General features: G+C 42.6%; 1 protein-coding gene across 1 annotated transcript; it reads right to left on the reverse strand.

Moving 5' to 3' along the window:
* Window positions 1-10,319: 10,319 nt before the first annotated feature.
* LOC144256193 (olfactory receptor 2T3-like) lies at window positions 10,320-11,261 on the reverse strand. Its single transcript, XM_077801264.1, has one exon. It carries the CDS (start codon window positions 11,259-11,261, stop codon window positions 10,320-10,322), a length of 942 nt encoding a protein of 313 aa, XP_077657390.1.
* Window positions 11,262-23,000: the final 11,739 nt, after the last annotated feature.

Here is a 23,000-nt window from a genome sequence, read left to right on the forward strand (position 1 = left end):
TACAGGTAGAATGAGAGTTTTACAATTAATTGGATCTGAACCTGATATTATAATTATTCCATTTTCTGTTCAACAAAATAATTGGCTTTTTTTAAAAAAGAGAGAGTTAGAGAGGAGACAGAGACAGAGAGAATTTTTAATATTTGTTTTCTAGTTCTCGGCGGACACAACACCTTTGTTGGTATGTGGTGCTGAGGATCGAACCCGGGCTGCACGCATGCCAGGCGAGCGCGCTACCGCTTGAGCCACATCCCCAGCCCAGCTTTTTCTAACTTCTAGCTTATGGCAGATAGCTTTTGCTGATTTTCCTGGTCAGATAGATAGTTATTACCCTCATGATAAAATTATTCAATTTGCATCATTAACACTGCTTATTTTTCCAAAAATTGTACATGCCCAGCCCATAGATGGAGCCCTATCGGTGTTCACTGATGGTTCAAGCTCAGGTAAAGCAGGTTTTTATAGTCATGTTCACACAGAGGTAATACAAACTTCATATACATCTGCCCAAAGAGCGGAACTTCAAGCTCTCATCTGTGCCTTAAATTACTTTACAAATGAGCCTATTAATATTTATTCTGACAGCTCATATGCAGTCGGAGTTACCAAAAATATTGAAACTTCAGTTATTGGATATACTTCATCACAAGAGTGATTTAAATTATTTCCTAATCTACAAAAGGCAGTAAAATGCAAAAATACCCATGTTTCATAGGACACATACGGGCTCACACTAATCTTCCAGGACCTTTAGGTTCAGGTAATGACAAGATTGATAAATTTGTAGCTCTTTGTCAACAGATGTCTCCATATGATTGTGCACAAGCTTCACATTCCTTATATCATCAGAATGCTACTAGCTTAGGTAAAAAAAAAATTAATATTACCAGAGAACAAGCTCGTCAAATTGTAAGTCTCTGCCATCAGGGGTAAATCCCTGAGGATTAAAACTAAATAAAATATGGCAACTGGATATAACTCATATTCCTCAATTCGGTAAGCAATGTATGTAAATGTGATAGTTGATGCACATTCCAGATTTATTTTTGCCACAGCACGTACAAAAGAAAATACTCAACAGGTAATTTCTCATTGCCTAGCAGCCTTTGCTGTGTTAGGATGTCCTTTACAGATTAAAACAGATAATGCACCAGCTTATGTAAGCTCTTCTTTTCAACAATTTTGTCAAGAATTTCTAATTAATCATAAAACAGGAATTCTGTATACCCCCCAAGGTCAAGCTATTGTGGAATGGGCTCATTTACCTATTAAGCTGCAATTACAAAAATTAAAAGGGGGGAATAGGTTTATGACTCCCCAAAATAGCCTCAACCATGCCTTCTTTGTTTTAAAATTTTTAAATTGTGACTCAAAATGTCACACTGCACCTGGGAGACATATGTCTTTCACAACAACAGGCCCTTGAGGCAAAGTTTTGTGGAAAGACTTACAGACTGGTCAATGGAAAGGCCCAGATCCAGTGATTATATGGGGCAGAGGTCATGCTTATATTTTTCCAGAAGGTGCTTTCCGTCCTATCTGGGTGCCTGAACGCACAATCATAGAACCGAGATTCAAAGGACTGAAGATTGACCCAGAGAAGCCCCCATTCAAAAGAAAGAGTTATTGAAGAAGGATGAAGAGGAATCAACATGACCTAGCTGAAAAGCTGATCTCATGGGAAGACGTGAAGAAGCTTAAAACACAGGCTTGGCAAATAATTCGACTCCTAGGAAGAACAAGTCTCCATTGATGATGGTAGCTACAGTGATTGCCCTCCTGGGCTGTCAGGTAAAAGGGAGTTGAGCAGACACTTACTAGATGTATTTCCCAGATCCACCCCTGGTACATCCAGCTATGTGGACTGGAGAATCCAGTCCAGTGTTTACTAATGACTCATTCATGATGGGAGGATTTACAGATACTCATATTACTCCCAATCATGTGACTAGATTTAATGATTCTGGCTACAGTGCCCAATTACCTTTGTGTTGGTCCCACAATAAACATGCTGGCTGTCTGAGAGTATCATTTGAGGAAAAGACAGCTGTTGGGAGACCTAGACTGACTAATCATACTATTTATGGAGACTTAAAACCTTATACTAGATCAGTGATTAAGATCGGACTTTCCCATAACAAACCAGTCATTTCTGCAAAACCTCCATGAATACCCCACTGTCCGAATAGTTCTACAATTGAGATTGGCACCATTTCTAGATGGATAGATTGTGTAAATACCTTGCCAGTACAACATAAGGTGTCTAAAGATAGTGGGTATATTTTAGACGGGTCTCCAAAAATTGATAAGAGACAATTACGAAAAAATTCTGCTATGACACCTGCAGGATTTGTTAGTAATATTTTGACTTACAGTGAGGGTGGTATTCAAAAAGATGTTTGGTGCTTAATTGCTGCCTCAGAATTCTTACATTTTACAGAAAAGTCTTTACCAAAATTTTTTGGCAAGAGTTGTAAAAAAGATCTTGCTATGGCTTAGGTGCCGGTGTCCAATCTCCTTACCTTTTGATTATTGGAAATGTAAAAGTTAAATAGATAGATGACAGATATATTGTTACATATAACAAATGTACCTAACCAATTTTATTACCAGGTATAATAGAGGAAAAGGAGTGCTGATACTTCATCAGCCCTCTTTTGTTTTATTGCCTGCTAATATTTCAGAGCCATGGTATGCTGATGCTTGTTTTCAAGTCTTACAGCAAATTCATACCCAGCTAGCGAGACCTAAACGTGCTATTGGAATTATAATTGTTGGTGTTTTAGCAATGGTTTCTTTCATTGCATCCACGGTCACAGCCTCAAAAACTTTATTTCAAAATGTTCAACATGCAAAATTTCTTTTTTTTTTTAAAGAGAGAGTGAGAGAGGAGAGAGAGAGAGAGAGAGAGAGAGAGAGAGAGAGAGAGAGAGAGAGAACTTTCAATATTTTTATTTTTCAGTTCTTGGTGGATACAACATCCTTGTTTGTATGTGGTGCTGAGGATCGAACCCGGGCCGCACGCATGCCAGGTGAGTGCGCCACCGCTGAGCCACATTCCCCACCCTGCAAAATTTCTAAATAATTTAGCCCAAAATACTTCCAAGGCTCTGCGCAATCAAGTAAATATTGTTGAAAGGATTGAGACTAAGTTAAATGCCTTAGAGGCCAAGGTTATAAATATAGGTAATGAACTTTTGGCTTTAAAGTTTAAGGAAAGGCTTAAATGCCTTGCAAATTATAAATATGTGTGTGTTACAGCTGTCAAGTACAATGCTTCTCTCTGGGATTGAGAGAAGGTTAAGAACTATTTGTTAGGTATTTGGCAAAATAATAATAATAGCTTGGATCTTTTAGAACTCCATCACCATATCCAAGATATTCAAAATAATAGAGCTGATTTTTCGGGTCCTTCTTCTTTGGCTAACCAAGTATTGAAGGAGTTAAATGGATTTAACCCTAGAAATATTCTTAAACACTCAGCCTGGTACATTATTGGATTGTTCTCTCTGCTGTTAATTCTTTTTTGTGTTGTAATTATAGGATGGCAAGTCTTCAGAGTGAGAGTGCAAAGACTGGAGAGAGTAAATCATCGCCTGATATTTAAAAGCAAAAAGGGGGAATATGTGGTAAGCCATTCTCACACGTGATTTGAGTTACCTCCCTGCCTGGGTGAGAAGTGCTTAGACAACTGTGTCAGAGCCTTCCCCACCCTGTCCCAGGTGTGAGGGCTTGTCTGTGGGGAGGTGTGCCTGGCCACTGACCCAAAGACCAGTCACTGACCCTGACTTTGGAATGCTGCCCCCCCTCGACCTACATTGGATGGGATTTTCCCTTGAATTATTTGTTCCCCAATAAAGCTCACTCCCTGGTATGTTCTCTCTCGCTAGCCTCCTGGGTAAACCTCACCACCACATTAGGTGGCTGGAGGCAGGAGTTAGGAAAAGCCATCTCCAGATCTAGACATTAAAGGTAATGAGAATATGTCTCTTTAATTTTAAAACTAACTAGTTAATTTCTATGCTTTGAACCTTTTTATGAAGCTTGCAGGCTGGTCGCATGGCAGAAAGCGTTTATTATCAGGATATATAAAGAACTCAAAAACTCAACATCCAAAGAATAAATAACCCAATCAATAAATGGGCTAAGGAAATGAACAGACACTTCACAGAAGATATACAATCAATCAACAAATATATGAAAATATGTTCAACTTCAGGGGGGTAGACAAGGTGCGGAGCCAAGATAGTGGAGTAGAGGAGATACCGCTTCTGGCAGTTCTGCTCACGAATCCCAGACAACAGTCAAAAGGTTTCTTCACAGGGTCCTGCCTTAATGAAAAACTATATCTCAGAGCATGTGACAGGACACCATACAGTAAATCTTTAGCAGATTCCACCAGAGTGGCGCAGAACACACAGGCTTTGCTTGCCGGTAAGATCACAGACGCAGGCCCCCAAACCTGCAGTCTGAACAACTGGGTGGACCACAAGAGGCAGATCAGAAATAGAAAATCAGCAAATCTATAGAACTGTAGATTGCCAGACTATGCTCTGCTCCCACGCAGGTTACCAGATGAGTTCTGGCCACAGAACAAGGTCACCCCAACACCTCCCCACTGCACCAAACACCCAACTTGGGAAACTGACGAAATCCATCTTGGAAAACCTTTCTCACCTTCTATCAGAGGGTGTGGCTATCAGCATGGTTCTGTGGCTGATCAGGTACCTGCTTTCCAATTCCCCTACCCCCAGATGTGATAACTCAAAGCCTTTCTCACAATCTTTTTGGGGGGACTTGGCTATCAACACAGAACTGCAGCTGTACAGGCACCTGGTTTCCAACTCAGAGAGACTAAGAGCAGGGAGGCTCCAGGCAGAAGCTCAAGCCCTCTCACACTGGTTACCTCCACCACCCTGAGGGTAGAGACTCAAGCTAGGAATAGACAGTGCCACCTACTGGAAGAAAAGAAAACAAAATTCTAAGAGATTTATTTTGTCTCTTCTCATCCATTCTCCTCTACCCTTCTTAACCCCAACATATGTGAAACCAAGAACTTTGCATAAAATAGGACTTTAACAACTGAATCACCAGAATAATATAATGTAGAGGAATCACATAAGCCCCTCCCCCCTTTTTTCTTATTTTCTTTCTCCCTTTCTATTTTTTCTCTTTCTTCTCTTTCATTCCTTTTTATTTTTCTTCCTCCCTCCCACTTTCAAACTCCTACTTTTACTATTTTTTACTTTGGGTAATTTTCTAAATACATATAGGTATTTGATTTTATGCATTCTTCCCTAAATTATCTCTTGTCTATTCATTAGAGTTCTTCTCCAAAGTTGCTTAGATAGATTATTAACCCCATACACTCACACATTTTCCCCTTAACATAACATCCTCAGTTCTCTATACGCCATCAGCATCCTACTGCCATTCAAAACATTAAAAAGAAATACATAATCTTATGTCCCTAAATAACTGAAAATAAAAATACATTTCTTAAGATGTTACAATTAAAAAAAATACTACATGAAAGTTTTAAGATGCAAACACATTTCTTTTCTTCAGAAAAACAGATGATAGGGAAAAATGGAGAGATGCTGTTAGGACCTAATAGCATACTTCAACAGCAGGTGAGCAAGACCCTCACAGCAATGGTCCTGAGTTCCAGTGCCACTTGCTTATCTGAACTCACCTTAGAGAATGATGTACCTCACCCAGATGGCCAGGGAGTGTGGCTTGGCTAAGTCACCAGCAAGAGGAGAGTGACATTACCCCTGGTGTAGGTAGTCACAAGAGATTGGATGGGAGTTGCCTGTTGTCCTCTGGGACGTGGAGGACATTGCAGTTAGAGCTAAGGAAGCAACAGAGCTCTCTGGCACAGTTCTGGATCATTCTCATACTGTTCTATATCTATATTCTATATCTGTATTTGTTAGAATCAAAACCTTTACTAATGTTAAATCATCTCAGATCCCACATTGTCTATAAGGTCTGATTGATGAAATGCATTAAGTCAGTTAAGACACAGCCTTAGTCCTTGTTCAGTGTATAAAAAGAACTGTCCTAAGTGTGTGTATCTTCATTTAATCTCCCAGAAAATTGTGTGATATATTGTTATCTCCCCATATATGGAAACTAATACTCAGAGTTCAATGGATGTGTCAAAAGCATCACCCCTGTCAGTGCTGTGGGGACCCGGAGGGGGGTCTTTCTACCAGCTCCTCCTGACTCTCTTAATCCCTGTTTGTGCTCCTTGTTTCCTGTCATTCAGTGATCATCTTGTTTGCTTTAGTGTTGCATTGAATTTTGATGTTTTTGCTTTTATTTTCAATACCGGCCTGCAGATTGTAGAATACTGAAAATACGACCGATTTAGTGGAAATTTTTTAATCAATTACCCAACCTCTGCCCTCCCCCCCCCCACCAGACTCACATTATACTTTGCCTTCAAACTACAAACTGTTGAGTGTACACTACATCATAGCAGCTGGGATGAAACAGGCAGAAAGAAGCAAGCCCACTCTCTTGCATTTTGCAGCCAAATCCTTCTTAACTTTTTTCCTGTATATGTTCTGGAACAATGCTGATCAATTTCCCCTGACATGGAGGTCTTGTGACAGCCTTGGTCCACAATGTCTGTTGGTCAGGCTGCCTCCTGAGCTGCAGCCACCTGACCTGCAGGGCTTCAGCCTGCAAATGGCTTATCCTGTCTCCTTGGCCACCTGGTTTCCTATAAGACTGTGAGTAGCAGCCAAGGGAGTATTCTCTAGGGTGGGAGGAAGAAAGAAGCTGCATGTTTTCTTCCTTTCTGAAGATAGACTGTGGCAACTGGAGGCAACAGGGATTTCCCTGGGTTCCCACACCCAGAAAACAGTTTTTGCAGTTCTGGCAGCACTGCAGGACAGGAGCTCCCAGGGTTGCTATGGTGACCTCCCTGAGGCCAGGAAGTGCAGAGTCTCCTCCCCAGCTCAGCAGGGAGCACACAGCAGATAGCAGATGCAGAGGGAACACTCTGGGTTCCTGGCTGACACACTGGCTTCTACTCCACCATCCTCACTCTAGGTCCTGGTTACTTTGTAGCCTAGCCCCTGCAGCAAATATCTTCAGAATGAAACAGATGGTGTTTGTTCCTGTACTAACCCAATGTGGTCACTATGTATCGAATGATTTAGACTCCAATGCATTCCTTGCCTAAAGAGAAAGAGTTAGTCTGTGCTCAAATCCCTCATTTATAAAAAATAAAAATGCTTATATAGAAATCATTCCTAATATATTTTTCTTCAGGTAATTTACAACAGGGGAGTGATTCACAGCCTTGCCAGGGCTTGTTACTTCTATTTTTTTTTTTTTTTTTTTTAAGATCGCCATTCTCACTGGATGAGGATTCACTTATTGATCTTAGGATATACAACAAATCAATATTGAAACCCACATTGTACTTCAAGTTATAGAATTATAATTAGTTAATTAAAAATAAAATAAATAGGCCAGGTGTGGTGGCACAGGCCTGTAATCTCAGGGGCTTGGGAGGCTGAGGCAGGAGTACTGTGAGTTCAAAGCCAGCCACAACTTAGCAAGACCCTAAACAACTCAGTGAGATCCTGTCTCTAAATAAAAATATATAGAGTTCTGGATATGTGGCTCAGTGGTTAAGTGTCCTTAGGTTCAACCTCCAGTACCAAATAAATTTTTAAAAAATAGTAAAGCATATCATAAACTATAGTGTTCTATCTGAATTAGTGTAATGTACTTAATAACAATGATTTTAAAATTTAAATTTAACTTGCACTGTTACAAAAAATGTAAAAATGCACATATTAATGGGGTGCTATGTAATATTTGACACATGTATATATTATGCAATATTCATATTAAGGCAAAAATTTATTCCCTTAAACACTAATTGTTTCCTCATGGTAAAAACTTTCAAAATCCTTTCTTCCAGTTTTTTTTTTAATGGGCAGTATATTATTAATAACAATCATTTTTAAAAATCATGCTAATAGGACACAATTACAAAAATGTAGATAGGAGCATTATTTGAAATTGCTAAAAACTGAAGACAACATATACATTCATCAACAATATAAGGTATTCATAAATAATGGTATAGTTAGGCAATTTAATCCTACACATAAAAATCAATAAATCCATGGTACTTACAACAGGGATCAACTGCATAAAACACAATAGTATAAAGCCAGGGAAAGCAGATCTCCAGAAACCACGCACAGTCACTGTGGGTGCCCACACACTTGATTGGCGTGGGGTGGGCACCCATGGTCAGGTATTCCAGGGCATAATAATAATTGTAATAATTCCAAAAACTAATTGTTACATTAAGTTCAAGGCAGCCCAGGGCATCTCCTCCTCAGGAAATTTGATTAAGAAGTTTCTCTTCCTCATCTTAAAATGACATGAGAAAAGTCACAGGCTACCAAAGGCTGTCAGAGGTCACATGGCTCTTCATTAGTTGAGTGGCAGTGGCTAGAACTCAGAGGGCAGCTGGGAATCCTCCCCTTTCACATCTCTATCTAAACCTCAGAGTCCATCTGCAACTTCAACAAAGACTTCCATTTCCCCTTGCACATTGTTCTCCAGAAGGTAAACAGATAAGCAAAGCACTTGTTAAAAACCAAGAAAAGCCAAGTAAACTCCCATAAACTTGATGGAAGGTTGACATAGGATGGACTTCCCAATGACACCAGCAAAAAAATAATAAGTGCAATGATACCAACCAGGCCCTGATGGTGTTAGGATGACTTACAGTGCTGGTGTTCACTTGATCAGCTTTGTTCCTTTTATGTATTTAGTTTAATCACATCAGTCTGTACACCTAGCAACCTAACTACCTTTAGACAAGCTCCTTTTTCTTCATAGATGACCCTTTTGACCCAATTCAGGCAAATTCCCCTAATAAAACCTGCAGGAGTGATGGTCAGCTAGAAACATAGTATGGAGCTGCCATGGCTGGCAGAGGCTGCTTTTCAGCCCTGATGATGGTGCTCTGGCCCCAAAGCACCCAGCTTCCCTTCCTTGGTAGTAAATAAGGTGAGGTCAGGGTGCCACCTGGCATGACTGATGACCTCAGGACTCCTGTCACTTTCTTGCCTCTTAGTCAGAGATGATGTATGTTTTCCCACCTCCTTGCGTTCCAGAAGCACTCGACACACAGGTTGTATTGCTCTTGAAAGCAACCGTGATCTGGTGCTGGCAGACACACAGACATGTCCTTGGCAGCATGATACTTGGCAGAGAGGGCACAGACTAGTCACCAGTCCAAAATCATTTTACTGGCTTCCCTAGTTTCAAAGAAAAAAGCTTGGCTTGCTAGGCTGAGGCAGAACAATCTTAGCAAGGCTCTATACAACTTAGTGAGACCCTCTCCCATAATTTAAAATAAAAAAAGGGTTGGGGATGTGGTTTTGTGGTTAAGCACTCCTGGGTTCAATCCCTGGTACCAAAATAAATAAATAATAAATAAATTCAAAAGAAAATTGCTTAGACGTATAAATTTCCTAAATTCCCATCCTCCAAGACAGTTTTTGTAGTCAATGTAAATACTGTACACCACTGTCTACAGTAGTGTAAATTCCAAAGAATTATATATGAAGCCACTTTTATTTACATCCTGTAAAATTAAATGAACCTATTATCTCCCTGGACTTTAATATTAATGACTTTTTTTCAGCAGTATTAAAACCACTGGTGTTTACACCATAAAGCTCACTTTTTAAAAGTTGGTTCTTTTTAGATATACATGACAGTAGAGTGTATTCTGACATATCATACATATACAGAGTATAACTTATTCTAATTAGGGCTCATTCTTGTGGTTGTACATGATGTGAAAAATCAAAGCTCTTTTAACATTGAGAAAACTATGCCCCTCTGTACTTATTGAGGCACGGTATCAGACTGCTGGGAGCACATGGCTATCACAGATCAGTGATGGCTTACAGAGCAGCTGAGAGTGAGGGAGCAGCCAATGGCCCCTCCAGGGCTCTACAAGGTCTGAGGTCTGCACAGTGAGTCTCTGTTAAGGCTAAGGCTGGCACTTAGATCTCACGGATATTACCCGTGAACCCAGGATGGAGGGAGGTTAGAAAAAGATGCTAGGTCAACTAAAGTGACAGTTTTCAATGGATTTCAAGAAGTAAAATACACTGAGATAAACAGGATAAATAAGCAGAGTGGAGGAGAAGCTCCAGGCAGGGGAGTGGGACTGAGGGAGGGATCCACATTGGGCCCTGGGTCCCAAGGACAACAGACAGGAGAGATCAGGAGAGGAGAAGGGACAGGGGAGAGAAGCAGGCTCACTCCCAGGCACTCCCTCTTAGGTTTCCTCTCACAACCCTTTGGTGGCACCACCTTGACTGAACCAGGCTCCTCAGAGTCAACGTGATGTCTTTGTTGCGGAGGCTGTAGATGAGGGGGTTCAGCAAGGGAGTGAGGATGGTGTAGATGGCTGACACCATCATATCCTGCTGCACTGTGTGATAGGAGCCGGGGAGCATGTAGGTGTAGACAGTGGCACCAAAGAAGAGCAACACCACAGTCATGTGGGAGGAGCAGGTGGCCAGCGCCTTCCTGCGGACCTTGGCTGAGCTTGTCCTGTGGATGAGGAGCAGGATGAGGGTGTAGGAGCTGGAGATGACCAGGGTGGGCACGAGGAGCATGAGGATGCAGCACAGGTATATGAGCATCTTGTAGAGGGAGACGTCAGAGCAGGAGAGCCTCAGCAGGGCAGGGATCTCACAGAAGAAGCTCAGGATCTTCCTGGACTTGCAAAAGGAGCAGCTCATGGTGATGGGGGTAAGCAGCAAGCCATCCAGTGTTCCCAGGAACCAGCATCCGGACACCATCAGCCGGCAGACCCTGTGGTTCATCAACAGTGGGTAATGCAGAGGTCTACAGATGGCAGCATATCGGTCGTAGGCCATGGCCGACAGAAGAAAATATTCAGCTCCTGCCAGGGTCAGATAGAAGGAGATGATATGGTCTCCTGTGACCTGGCCCACCAGCATCTTGGGCACGGTCACAGAGATGTACATGAGATCCATGAGAGACAGCTGGCTGATGAAGGAGTACATGGGGGTCCAGAGGCGGGGCTCTGAGTGGATGAGAAGAATGAGGAGGGCGTTCCCAACTAGGGCCATCAAGAAAATGATGAAGGTCATAGTATAAAGGAGCGTGGCATTTGGGGTGTCCCCAAAGAGCCCCACAAGGATGAAACTGGTGCTCAAGTTTGATTCCATGAAATTTCCTTCCCTGCATGCATATCTATCAGGTAATTTCACCTAAGAACAATGAGGGCTGTGACTTTACCTCCATCACACCTGTGTCACTGTCCTAGTGTGTTTGGGTAAGACATGTACCTTGAGCTATTTCTCCAAACACTGGGTTAAACTGAGGTGGAATCCTAAGTTTAAATCTTAGGGAACTGAAGCTGTGTGCAGCCCCAAGTAACTGGATTAATCAAGCTGGATGAAGCTGCTCCTGAATCTTGGGACCCGCTGGCTCATCTAGGACTCAGTACTGGAAGTCACCGTGAGGCATCTGTCAACATTAATAATATAAATGGAGCTAAAATCATACCCCAAACCTTCTGAAAACTTGTAGTCTCCTCCAGTATTCTCTCCTCATATGTCTCCATCATGGCAGGGCAGGGAGCAGAAATGGCTGGCCACCCTCAAAACCCACATGAAGTTTAAGGGTTTTAATCTACTAACCATCCTGCAGGGACATGATATGTATAAGAAATGGCAGAAATAAAAGTTGGAGATGCCCTAAATACCCACTATTTAGTTTGAAAACGAATTGAGCACTTCTTTTTCCTTCTTAGGATGCCATTTCTCCCCTAAAATAGAGCCCAACATTCCATGTGCAATGTCTCTGTGAGTGAATGTAGTTGAAGGACCAGGGGAAGCAGTTGTTCTAAAACTCAGCTCTGCGGCCTCAACCTGTCCCAGGGAACCCTCTAGCCCTGCATTCCACTCAGAAAACCAGTAGAGTCCTCCCCTGGTAACCACAGCTTTGCTAAGGAACAGCTTCACCTGAGATGCACCTGCAAGTGTTCAGCTGATTGGCTGAAAACACACTGGGCATGTGGACAATTGTCCTGCACTCTGAGTAAAGGAGATGTCAGGCTGCAGACCACTGAGGGGTGGGAGTTCCATGACTGGCCCAGGCTAGTCAGCCCAGGGCTGCTGCAATGCCAGGGCAGAGCAGCACACAGAGAAAAGTCACACAGCAGCCGAGATGCAGGTACACACAAAGCAAAACACAGTGAACGGTGGGCAGGCGGAAAAAGTGAGCGTTCAGGAAAGTTCAAGTGGGAATCATGCAGGAGACAGCAGCAAGGATCAGCATCCACAGTGTTCCCTGGTCACCTTCCCAATGCAGAGTTCAGAAAACTTGGGCAGGGCAAGCCTGTGCTTCACTCCTCAGCTCTCCAGTGAATGAATCTACACCACAGCAACCCAGTGAAGCTGTCCCCATCCTAAAGCCAGGCAACTGGGTACATTTAGGAGGCAAGTAGGGAGTTACATCAGCAGCTTCTTCACCTGAGGGAGCTGAGGTGAGCACCTGCTGTGTGCTTCACCTGCTGAGCAAGCGTGGATCAGCTCCCTGGGGGAACCAAGGAACCTGCAGCCACCACTTGTCATCTATCCATCTACCCCATGCTTGGCCTGCACTCTGACCAGGCACCCGCAGTCCTAAGCTTCTCCAGAGGTTCATCTTTTTTACTTTTGTTGCTGTTGTGCTTTTGATTTGTTTTCCGAGTATATTGTAACTTTCCACTCACAAGAAACATGGGAGTTGCAGATATTTGCAGTTTTTGAGGTGAAGCTATAAAATACTCCATCTTGGAGGCTGGGGTTGTAGTTCAGTCATAGAGTACTTGCCTAGCATATGTGAGGCCCTGGGTTCAATCCCCAGCTCCACATGAAACTAAATGAACAAAATAAAGTTATTGTGTCCATCTACAACTAAAAAATATTAAAAAGAAAAAAAAACAAACCTCCATCTTTTTCAGGAGGATATGGCACATTTTTTTAAAAGCAATTTTTTTCCAGTTTAAAATAATGTTTTCATATTTGATATTTATGAAGCCTCACTCTATAAACTAAATCTGAATTTAAGAAAGACAGGATCATGAAGAATATACTCAGGACATAATCAGAGTATGAACCCAGACAGGATTAAAGGTCCTATCTTTTCTCTCCTTCCTAGTCTGTAACGGCTTCTGTGTACCACCCCAAAATTGCTTCAAGTACTCTTCAATACAATCAAGCATTCCCTTCAGTACCCTAATCAAGCAAGGGTAGGGACTCCACATGCCTTCTCCATGCCTCCTGGCATACTTGTAATCACATAGTAGGGTCACATGAAACCCATTCACCGTTTGTAACAGTCTCCTAGTTGTGTCCAACTTTGCTCCATAAGCCCCAAAGTTCAAAGGAACTTGTGCCTGACATGTTAAAATCAAAACAGCTTCCCACCATCCCTTCTGATTCTGCATGAGTGGCCAACCACACAGACACCGGGCTGTGTGGAGGAGACCAGGGGTAGGTGTAGACCACAACTGCAAAGGGCATCAGGCTACAGCTGCAGCCCAGCTGCCCTCCTTGCTTCTGACTGGGTGATCTCAGGGGAGATGCTAACATCACTGTCCTTTCTCAGAATCCAATCAAGCAGCCTGGGTACTCTGTGTTTGTGAATCTCAAGACACATTCTATTCCCACATCCAAATTTGGTCTAAGCCTTCTTTCTGGGTGGGGTGAACCTCCTTCCCCATCGCCCTCCACCCTCTGGGCTCAGAGTCCTCCCTTCAAGATCCCTCTCCTTGTTACCTAACTTGAAATGGAGAGGGGTGGGAGGCCGCTCTTGGTGCCCACAGTGGGCGGGATGTGTGCACTTCCCAGCATGGTGAGGTACTGACACTGGGCTTGCATTTCAAAGATGAAAACCAAGCCTGAGCCTAAGTTGCAGGAAATGGCAAGTGCCCAACATCATAGAGGAGCAGCAGAGCAGTAGTGGCATGGCGAGGTGAACTGGCTGAACTGTGGAGACCTCAATGCCAAAGGCATGTCTGGGAGAAGAGACAGGCTTCTTAATAAACAGTTCTGGGGAAATTGGAGATGCAAGGGTGGAAGAATGAAACTAGATCTCTGTCGCTCAGCAGGCACAAAAGTCAACTCAAAGTGGATCAAAGACCTAGGAATTAGACCAGAAACTCTGCAACTGCCAGGAGAAAACATAGAGGCAACATACTGTATACCAACTTCCTCAACAGCACCCCTAAAGCTCAGGAAATAATGCCAGGAGTTCATAAATGGGATGACATCCAATTAGAAAAGCTTCTGCACTACAAAGGAATCAAGAGAGAAGCAAGAACCTAGAGAGGGGAAGAAATATTTACCAACTACAGCTTAATATCCAAAACATATAAAAAAACTCAAACAATTTAACACCAAAATACAGATAATCTGATCAATAAATTGGAAAATGAACTAAACAGATGCTTGTCAAAAGAAGAAATAATAAATGTCAAGCAATATTCACCATTTTTAATATTCAGAGCAATGAAGATCAAAACTACATTGAGATTTCATCTCATTCCAGTTAGAATGGCAATCATCAAGAATACAAATAATATAAATGCTGGTGAGGATGTGGAAAAAAGGATCCCTTATACACTGTTAGTAGGATTGTATATTAACTAGTACAACCATCATGGAAATGAGCATGGAGGATCCTCAAAAGCAGTGGTCTGACCCAGCTATACCACTCCTTGGTACTTATCCTAAAGAATTAAAGTCAGCTTACTGCAGCAATATATGCATAGTTCTGTGTATAGCAGCACAATTCACAATAAGTTATGGAACCACCTCAGATGCTTGCCCAAAGATGAATGGATAAAGAAATTGGAGAACATCATGCTAAGGGAATAAGCCAGACTCAGAAAGTCCAGGTTTGCATATTTTCTCTCATATGTGAAAGTTAGAGAGAAAAAATGGGGAAAATGAAAGCAGAAGGGAGACCAGTACCATAGAGGATGGGGATTGGAGGAGGGAAAGAGGGAAAGGGGAAGCACAGGGGAATGAAGTATAATTATTATTCCTTAATACATATATTTTTAAAAAATAATAAACAGAATCCACAAGCATGCTACTTTATAGAACACACAAAATTAATAGAAAAATGTATGTAACTTAAAAGATTGGCAAATATACAAACAAAAATATAAGAAATCTGGAAGTGGTATAATTTCACAAGAGTAAAATTTTAAGAATATCTACTTACTAAGATAATGGGGGTGATTTCATATTTAAAAATGCCCAAATAAAATGAAGTTACATGCTTCCAGAATTTTAAAAGGATTATAATTCAATTTTGGACATATGAAGAAAATTGTTTTAAAATACAGCATTATGTACAATGCTGAATTTTAAAACAATTTTGGATTTTGTTTGAGAAAAATGTCTTAATGAAAATGGAGAGCTGAAGTGAATGATCAGTTATACTTGTTCCATCCTCTTTATTTGTGACTTTGCCTATTCACCAGAATTTGTCACCTTGAGATCAAAACATTTCTGCGGCTGTCCACAGACATGCACTGCGCTGTAGAAACTTTGTCACCAGATGTGCATGTTCCCAGCTGTGTAGGAAATTGTGCTCTGCCTTCCAATCAGCTGTCATGCTATAAAGAAGTGTTTCCTGTGGTGCTCCTGTGTGATGCTTTTCATGTTTCTGTGCTTTGCTAGTGGACAAGTTTGCTGTTCAAAGTGGTCTCCAGGCATAGGCCTGAGTTTGTCTCATGTGATTGGAAACAAGAAAACTATATGCAGCTTGTGGAGCTAGTGTGAGCTAGCTCAGCCTCCCTCAGGTGTGGTGCTGAGCTCAACAAGTTCAGTGCTAACTGAATCAGTGAGGTCACGGTGCTCTGTCATCATGAGTGTATCAAATGTGTAAGTCCTTAAAGGGAAACACAGGAAACAGATGGAGATGCCGTGATCAGAGGCAGCCAGGCACTTAAGCCTGTGTTTGCCTTGGGGTGATGACTCTTTATTCACTAATTCAGTGTGCTCAATGACTGTATTGAACATAAACATAACATATAACAAGAACCAACCATACATCATAAAAGTGGGTCTGTTTCAAACATGACGTGCAAAAATATCTTGTGATAAGGTGTAAACACTTGTCACAAGAATCTTGTAAACAGTACTCCTGGAGTACTTTTTAAAGGATATGAAGTCACCTGACAATTCTGTCTCCTGTTGTTTTACAAGAAAACCTGGAAAGCATGGGAAATGATCCGGCTGGATGTGGAACCAAGGATACTCACTGTAGATCCTTGATCCACCCTTTACTCCAGATGCCCACAGAGGGAAAGCAGCAAACACAACCCTCACAAAAGAAGCTGGGTGACTCCCAGGTGAGGTCTCTGATCTACAGGTAGTGATGGCCTCCATCATAGAGCACCTTAAGGGGAATTCATCCTGTCCCTGCTGGGTGAGGAGTTAGCCTAGGCTGAGAGTGACCCTAATGTCTTTGGGGAGCACTCCTTGGACTCTGGGTCTGATCCATCTCTCTGACACAGCTTTTCTGGCCCCTATGAGTCCTGCCTTGTGAGCAAAATGGTCTTCTGAGCAACTTTTCCCCTCCCAGGAGCTCCCATCTCACTTAGTCACACTTAAAATAATAACCTTAAGAATTATTTCTAGGAGATAAAATGACTTGATTTGCCAAATGCTTTTCTTTAGATAAGATTTTTTGCTAATTCTCTATCTGAGCAACAGTCACACTTGAAACCACCAGCTCAGTTTCCTTGACCTTCTCTAGGGTGAAGTGAGTGTGAGATGAACTGATACTCAAGCACAGGTGATGTTGGAATGGCTGCAGCAGATTGTCTTGTAACATTTGCAGGATTTCTCACCCTGGATTCTGCTTCAAGGAAAGGGCTATGTTTGTTTGGCTAAACTTTTTTAAAAAATTATTTTTCTTCTCCATTCTTTAAAAATAACCCAAACAGTTAGTTATCACATTTGCACTATAGAATTTTTTTTTCCTTCAGATTGAGATTTCATCTCATTCCAGTCAGAATGCCAGTCATCAAGAATACAAATAATAGAAAGGAAGGAAGTTGGAAAAAACATGGCGGCAGGAAAGGAGTGAGCCACCCTGTGCCCCGTGCCGCCAGATCATCAGATCTCACCTAGTCAGAAAACTACATCTCTAAGAGGACCCCTATCTATCTGCTCTCTGTAGAAATCACCAGAGCTGTGACCCCATGCAGGGCTCCGGGCCTCAGCGTTTGAGTAGGAAGCCTGGCATTAGAGCAGGACCCAAAACCCAAAGTTCCAGTCCAGGCAAAACTGGGTGAGCACCTTAGGAGAATCATCTATCAACACATCTGCAGATTGCCAAGACTTCACTCCACTCCCACACAAGTCACTCAGCTGCTACCTACCCATAGCACAATACCATGGCCTGGCTCTCCCCATCTCACCAGGTTCCCTCACCTCACCAGACACCCTGGCACTGAAAGCAGGCCGCGGCCATCTTGACTCAACATTCTCGCCATTTGGCTGGGGGCAGTGCCCAGATTGGATCTCCAGGGGCCAGGTACCATTTCTAACCGCCCCACTTCCCCAGCAGTGGTAACCCAACATAGTAGTTGCCCAACACAGGTGTGCAGTGCAACCAGAGATCCGCCCACCACAACCCCGGGGTGAGAGTTTCCTCAATTGGGAACTGCTGGGGGAGAGGGAGAGACCAGGAACTGGGAAATCTCCAAGCAAGAGAGGGAGATAGTACCAGGTGCTCAATTCATACAATCGAGCTGTTCCAAAAAGAGACCCGAGAGGTGCAATCTTTCTGCAGAGACTGGTGGGTGTCACTCCCCACATCCAGGAGCCTGCACCAAGAATAGTCTTCCCACTCTGGTTACCTCCACCATCCAGAGGGCAGAGACACCAGCTTACAACAGACAACGCCACCTACTGGATGAGAAGAGAAGCAAGAAAGATATGGATCTCTAAAGCCATACAGAACCCTGGCTTCTTTGGTTTTTAGTTGGTTGATTGGTTGGTAGGTTGGTGGGGTTTTTCTCTTCTAACTCTCTATCCTCAGGCCCTCACATCCCCAAAATATGTGAAACCAAGAACTTTGTATGAAATAGGACTTTGAAGACTAAGTCATCTGATTAATATAATATAAAGGTGTTGAATATGCCCCTTTTTTCTTTTTCTTTTTATTCTTTCATTTTTCTTTCCTCCTCCAAATTTTACTGTTTTAACATCTTTATTTTGTAAATACATATGGGTGTTTGTTTTATGTACTCCACTGTCATCCCATGTGTAAGGCATGAAGTAACATGTGGGGCATGTTGCATCAGAAAAGAGGAAACCTAACTTGCAGGCTGCTACCCACTCCCTGGTCCTGGGGCTGCACATGGCTAGGATGGTGCCTGGCGATCAGCCAGAAGGCATTACCATGGGTTGTGACGAAAAATCAGACCACCTCTAGGATAGGCTCAGAACCTTTCTGCCCTCGTGGACAGCTCGTGTCAACCATTACTACCTATAGGATGGGTGTACACGTGAACTCTCCCCACCCTGCTGACCTTTATCCTGATTGGCTCCTGTACATTATATTAGCTGTGTGTGTTTTCTCAATAAACTGAGATCCTGCTTTGACTGGTCTCCCTGACGTGTCTGATTGTCCTCTGGTGAGGGAGTGCTGGGTGCAGGTGGTCAGTCGGCCCTCTCCTTTCTTGGCTTGTCCTGTCGGGGCGTGCTCTCCCCATCTCTCCCGCAGGTTGGGAGGGAACTAGGGCTAAAAACCCCGACATCATGTACTTTCGTACCCTAAATTACTTCCTATCTATTCTCTTGCTACTAATCCTCTTTACTAGGTTTCTCCTTCATACTTCCTCTGATATATTAACTCTATATCCTCACATCCTACCTCCTCAGCATATTGTCCTAAGCCCCACCCCCAGTTTATTGTCCACTATCAGAAACTGTAAACCTTTTTACAAAACTACTGATTATATTTAGATAATAATTGAATCCAACATTTCCGGACATTGAGACTAAACTGTAAATGTCTTAATAATAACAAATTGTTCCTAGGAGGTATATTTTTGATATTAAGATCTGTTAACATTGTTCTTCCCCACAAAGGAGAAGTCTTGGAACCCTACAAGAGCACTACAAACCTATAGGGTAAAAACACTAACAATCTAGACCCACAGAACTGGAAAGGAAGACACCAAAGCAACATGAAGAGACAAGGGAATAAGGTGCCCCAAACAAATGAAGACACCACATCATTAGAATCATTGCCAGCCACAGCAGGGGGAATGACAGAGAAGGAGTTCAGGATGTACATGGTTAAAATGTTCTGTGAACTCAATGAAGATATAAGAGAGCAAACACAGGCAGTGAAAGATCACTTCGACAAGGAGCTACATAAAAAGTCCAAGAAGCAAAAGATCACCTCAACAGGGAGATAGAGGTTCTAAAAATAAATTTAAAAAAAACCCAGAAATACTTGAAATGAAAAAAATAATAAACCAAATTAAAAGCTGAAACAAAAGCATCACCAACAGAGTTGGCCACTTGGAAGATAGGACATCAGACAATGAAAACAAAATATATAGACCACACAGTGATTATGGTAAGAAACCACAAGCAGAACATTCAAGAAATATGGGATAACATAAAAAGACCAGAGTTATGGGGATAGAGGAAGGCATAGAGATCCAAACTAAAGGAACGAACAAATTTTTCAATGAAAGAATATCAGAAAATTTTCCAAACATGAAGAATGAATTGGAAATCCAAATTCAAGAAGCCCACAGGATGCCAAGTGTACAAAATCATAAAAGATCCACACCAAGGCACATGATAATTAAAATGCCCAACAGACAGAATAAGGAGAGAATTTTAAAATCCAGAAGAGAAAGGAATCAGATTGCATAAAAGGGGAAACCAATTAGGATAACGGCAGATTTTTCAACACAGACCCTGAAATCTAGAAGATCCTGGAACAACATATATCAAGCTCTGAAAGAAAATGTGTGCCAACCAAGAATCTTGTATCCAGCAAAATTAAGCTTTAGATTTGAAGATGAAATAAAATCCTTCCATGATAAACAAAAGTGAAAATAATTTATAGCTAGAAAACCAACACTACAAAACATCCTTGGCAAAATATTCCATGAAGAGGAAACAAAAAACAACAATGAAAATCAGCACAGGGAGGTAGTACCCTAAAGGAAAAACGAATCAAAGAAAAAAATCAAGTCAAGTTAAATAACAAAAATAAACAAATATGGCTGGGAATACAAATCATGTCTCAATAATAACCCTGAATATTAATGGCTTAAACTCACCAATCAAAAGACATAGACTAGCAGATTGGATTTTTAAAAAAGACCCAACAATATGCTGCCTCCAGGAGACTCATCTGATAGAAAAAGACATACACAGACTGAAGGTGAAAGGTTGAGACAAATCATACCACTCACATGGACTTTGGAAGCAAGCAGGGGTTTCCATCCTTGTATCAAATAATAATAGACTTCAAGCCAAAGTTAGTCAAAAGGGATAAAGGTGGACATTACATACTGCTCAAGGGAAGCATATACCAACAAGCCATAACAATCATAAATATATATGCCCCAAACAGTGGTGCGAGGTCTGTCTACAGATGGTTGTCTTGGCTTGGGCTGGAGGAGCTCTTGCAGTGCTTGTGCATACCATCTACCCCATGCACTTCCTTATCTGTGGCTCCAGGGAGATTGACCATTATTCTGTGAGATGCTCGCCATTCTGAGAATGTCTTGTGAAAATAATGTACTACCATCAGTTTCCAAGATGGTGGAATTTGTGTCAACCATTGTGTTTCTGCTGGTCTTATTTCCTCTCATTCTGGCCTTCTACACTGTCATCTTCCTCGCTGTCCTCAGGATAAACTCTCTAAAGGGTAGGAACAAAGCCTGGACACTTGCTCCTCCCGCCATCTACATGACACCCAGCTCTGCCCACACACCAGAGCAAGCCCAGATAGGAACTGTGGTGGGCACCATAGTGACCCCTACGCTTGACATCCTCATCTACAACCTGAGGAAAAAGAGGAGGTGGGGGCTCTGAGGAAGTGCCTGGGGAGGGGCTGTGGCTGTCAAAGCTCCCTGCCTCTCCAGTGCTGCTCTAGGAATGTTCTATCCTCAACTTTCAGAGGAGCCACAGTCAACTCACATTCTGAGGAAAGTCCTTTCCAGGATTCATGTGGACATTTGTCTGTTGCTCTCAGTTCCATGTGTTGGCTTTAGTTGAGCACAATCTTGATAACAGCTACCAACCAGCTCTGGGGAAATTACATGGATTCTGGTGGTGACATCTGCACAGGGGCAAATGCTCTTGGCTCCTCTTCAGCTTTAATGTATTGGGTCACCAAGGAAGAACTGGCGTGCTAGTCTAGATCCAGTGCCTCGATGGTGCTTCTAATTTAAACTGTCCTATCCATGTCCACTATCACCTGTCACTCCCGGAGCTCCTGCCTCAATCCCCCTGCCTGAAACCCAAAGGTCTCTTGATCCATGACACCTCCTGATAGAATCCTCCCTTTCCACAACTCTTGTGTGTTACTATACGTTTTTTTCATAGTTGGTTACAAATTACATATGCAATTGTATTCTTTTTCCTTCTGAACTAAAAAAAAAAAAAACAAGCAGCCATATGTAAAAAGAAATCTGAGTGAATTCAGGAAATTCTTTCAGAAATAGAACTTAGAGTTTTACTTTTATCTACTAGATTTTACCATTTTTCATTTTAATTGGTATATTAATATATATTTCATTAATCAGAGAGCTTAACTTTATAATTTTGTAATCATCTTCAGTGAGACTTCTGAGGTTCAAGGTAAACTTTGATATGATGATGTGCTTCTGCACCAGCTCCCGGCCCAAGGAGTGGGACTGAGCCTCCTTGTGGGTATTCTAGATGCTAAAGGGGGAGCCAGACAGTGGAAGTTAGAGGGGAGGGGGAGATAATGTGAGCACAGAGCAAGTGGGGGATAGGGGGAAAGGAACTGCAGGCTGCTGGGAAGGAGGCTCCCAGTCAGGGTGCTGACTTGAGGGTGAAGGTAGGAAGAGCTCCCGGCTCCACCCTGCTGGTAAGACTGGGGAGGGCACCACTTTCATATGGTGACAGCACCTTTTCTGCCCTGAGTCTGGCAGGATGCTCGACACACCTGAAGTCATGGATCGTCTGCCTCCAGTCTGTAAGAGAGCCATGATTGCCTCAATTTCTAAATGGCAAAGCATGCTCAGGGGTTTTATGTGACTTTGCCAGTGGTACCTAAGCAACAAGGGGCAGGGCATGTACCAGAACCCAGGCCCATCTGCTCCTGGGCCTATACATTGTGTGCTACTAGCAGTACCCTCCAGGGGAGGACACAGACAGTAGCTATTCAAGGAGGGACTGGGGCCTGTCCTGTTGCCTGTGAGGATGTTCTGCCTGAGTGTTCCAGTAAGATGACAAGTGCTGTCTACCAAGCAGTTGTCCCCGAGGGAGCACCATGAGTTAGTGGGCTCATTCAGAGACTTGGACATACCTAGATTTAAGTCAAATCTAGGAGCATATAGAAGCCTCTTTCTACAGAGCAGGGTAAAGCACAAGGCCAAGGTTGTCAAGATGAAAACCAAAGCCTAGACCAAGTCCAGGGTTGAGTTGAGCCAGGTCAAGACAAAACCAAATACCAAGATAAAGACCAGGACAACCCTGTCCTAGACACACCTGAGCCAAGCTCAGCTGACAGCGGACAGGCAGCAGGACCAGGCGTGCTGAGGCAGGGCCAGGCGTGGTGGTGCTGGGTACTTGCTCCCTCCACAGGCAGGTCTGGATCATCCTGGACCCTGATGCTGGCTCTTGGCACATCAGTGTGTGGATCTTTAATATATATATATATATATATATATA

The sequence above is a fragment of the Urocitellus parryii genome, chromosome 7 (genome assembly GCF_045843805.1).
Source record: "Urocitellus parryii isolate mUroPar1 chromosome 7, mUroPar1.hap1, whole genome shotgun sequence".
Classification (NCBI taxonomy): domain Eukaryota; kingdom Metazoa; phylum Chordata; class Mammalia; order Rodentia; family Sciuridae; genus Urocitellus; species Urocitellus parryii.

Coding starts and splice junctions, on each gene's coding strand:
- LOC144256193 (XM_077801264.1), bottom strand. CDS start 11,261: ATGGAATCAAACTTGAGCACCAGTTTCATCCTTGTGGGGCTCTTTGGG.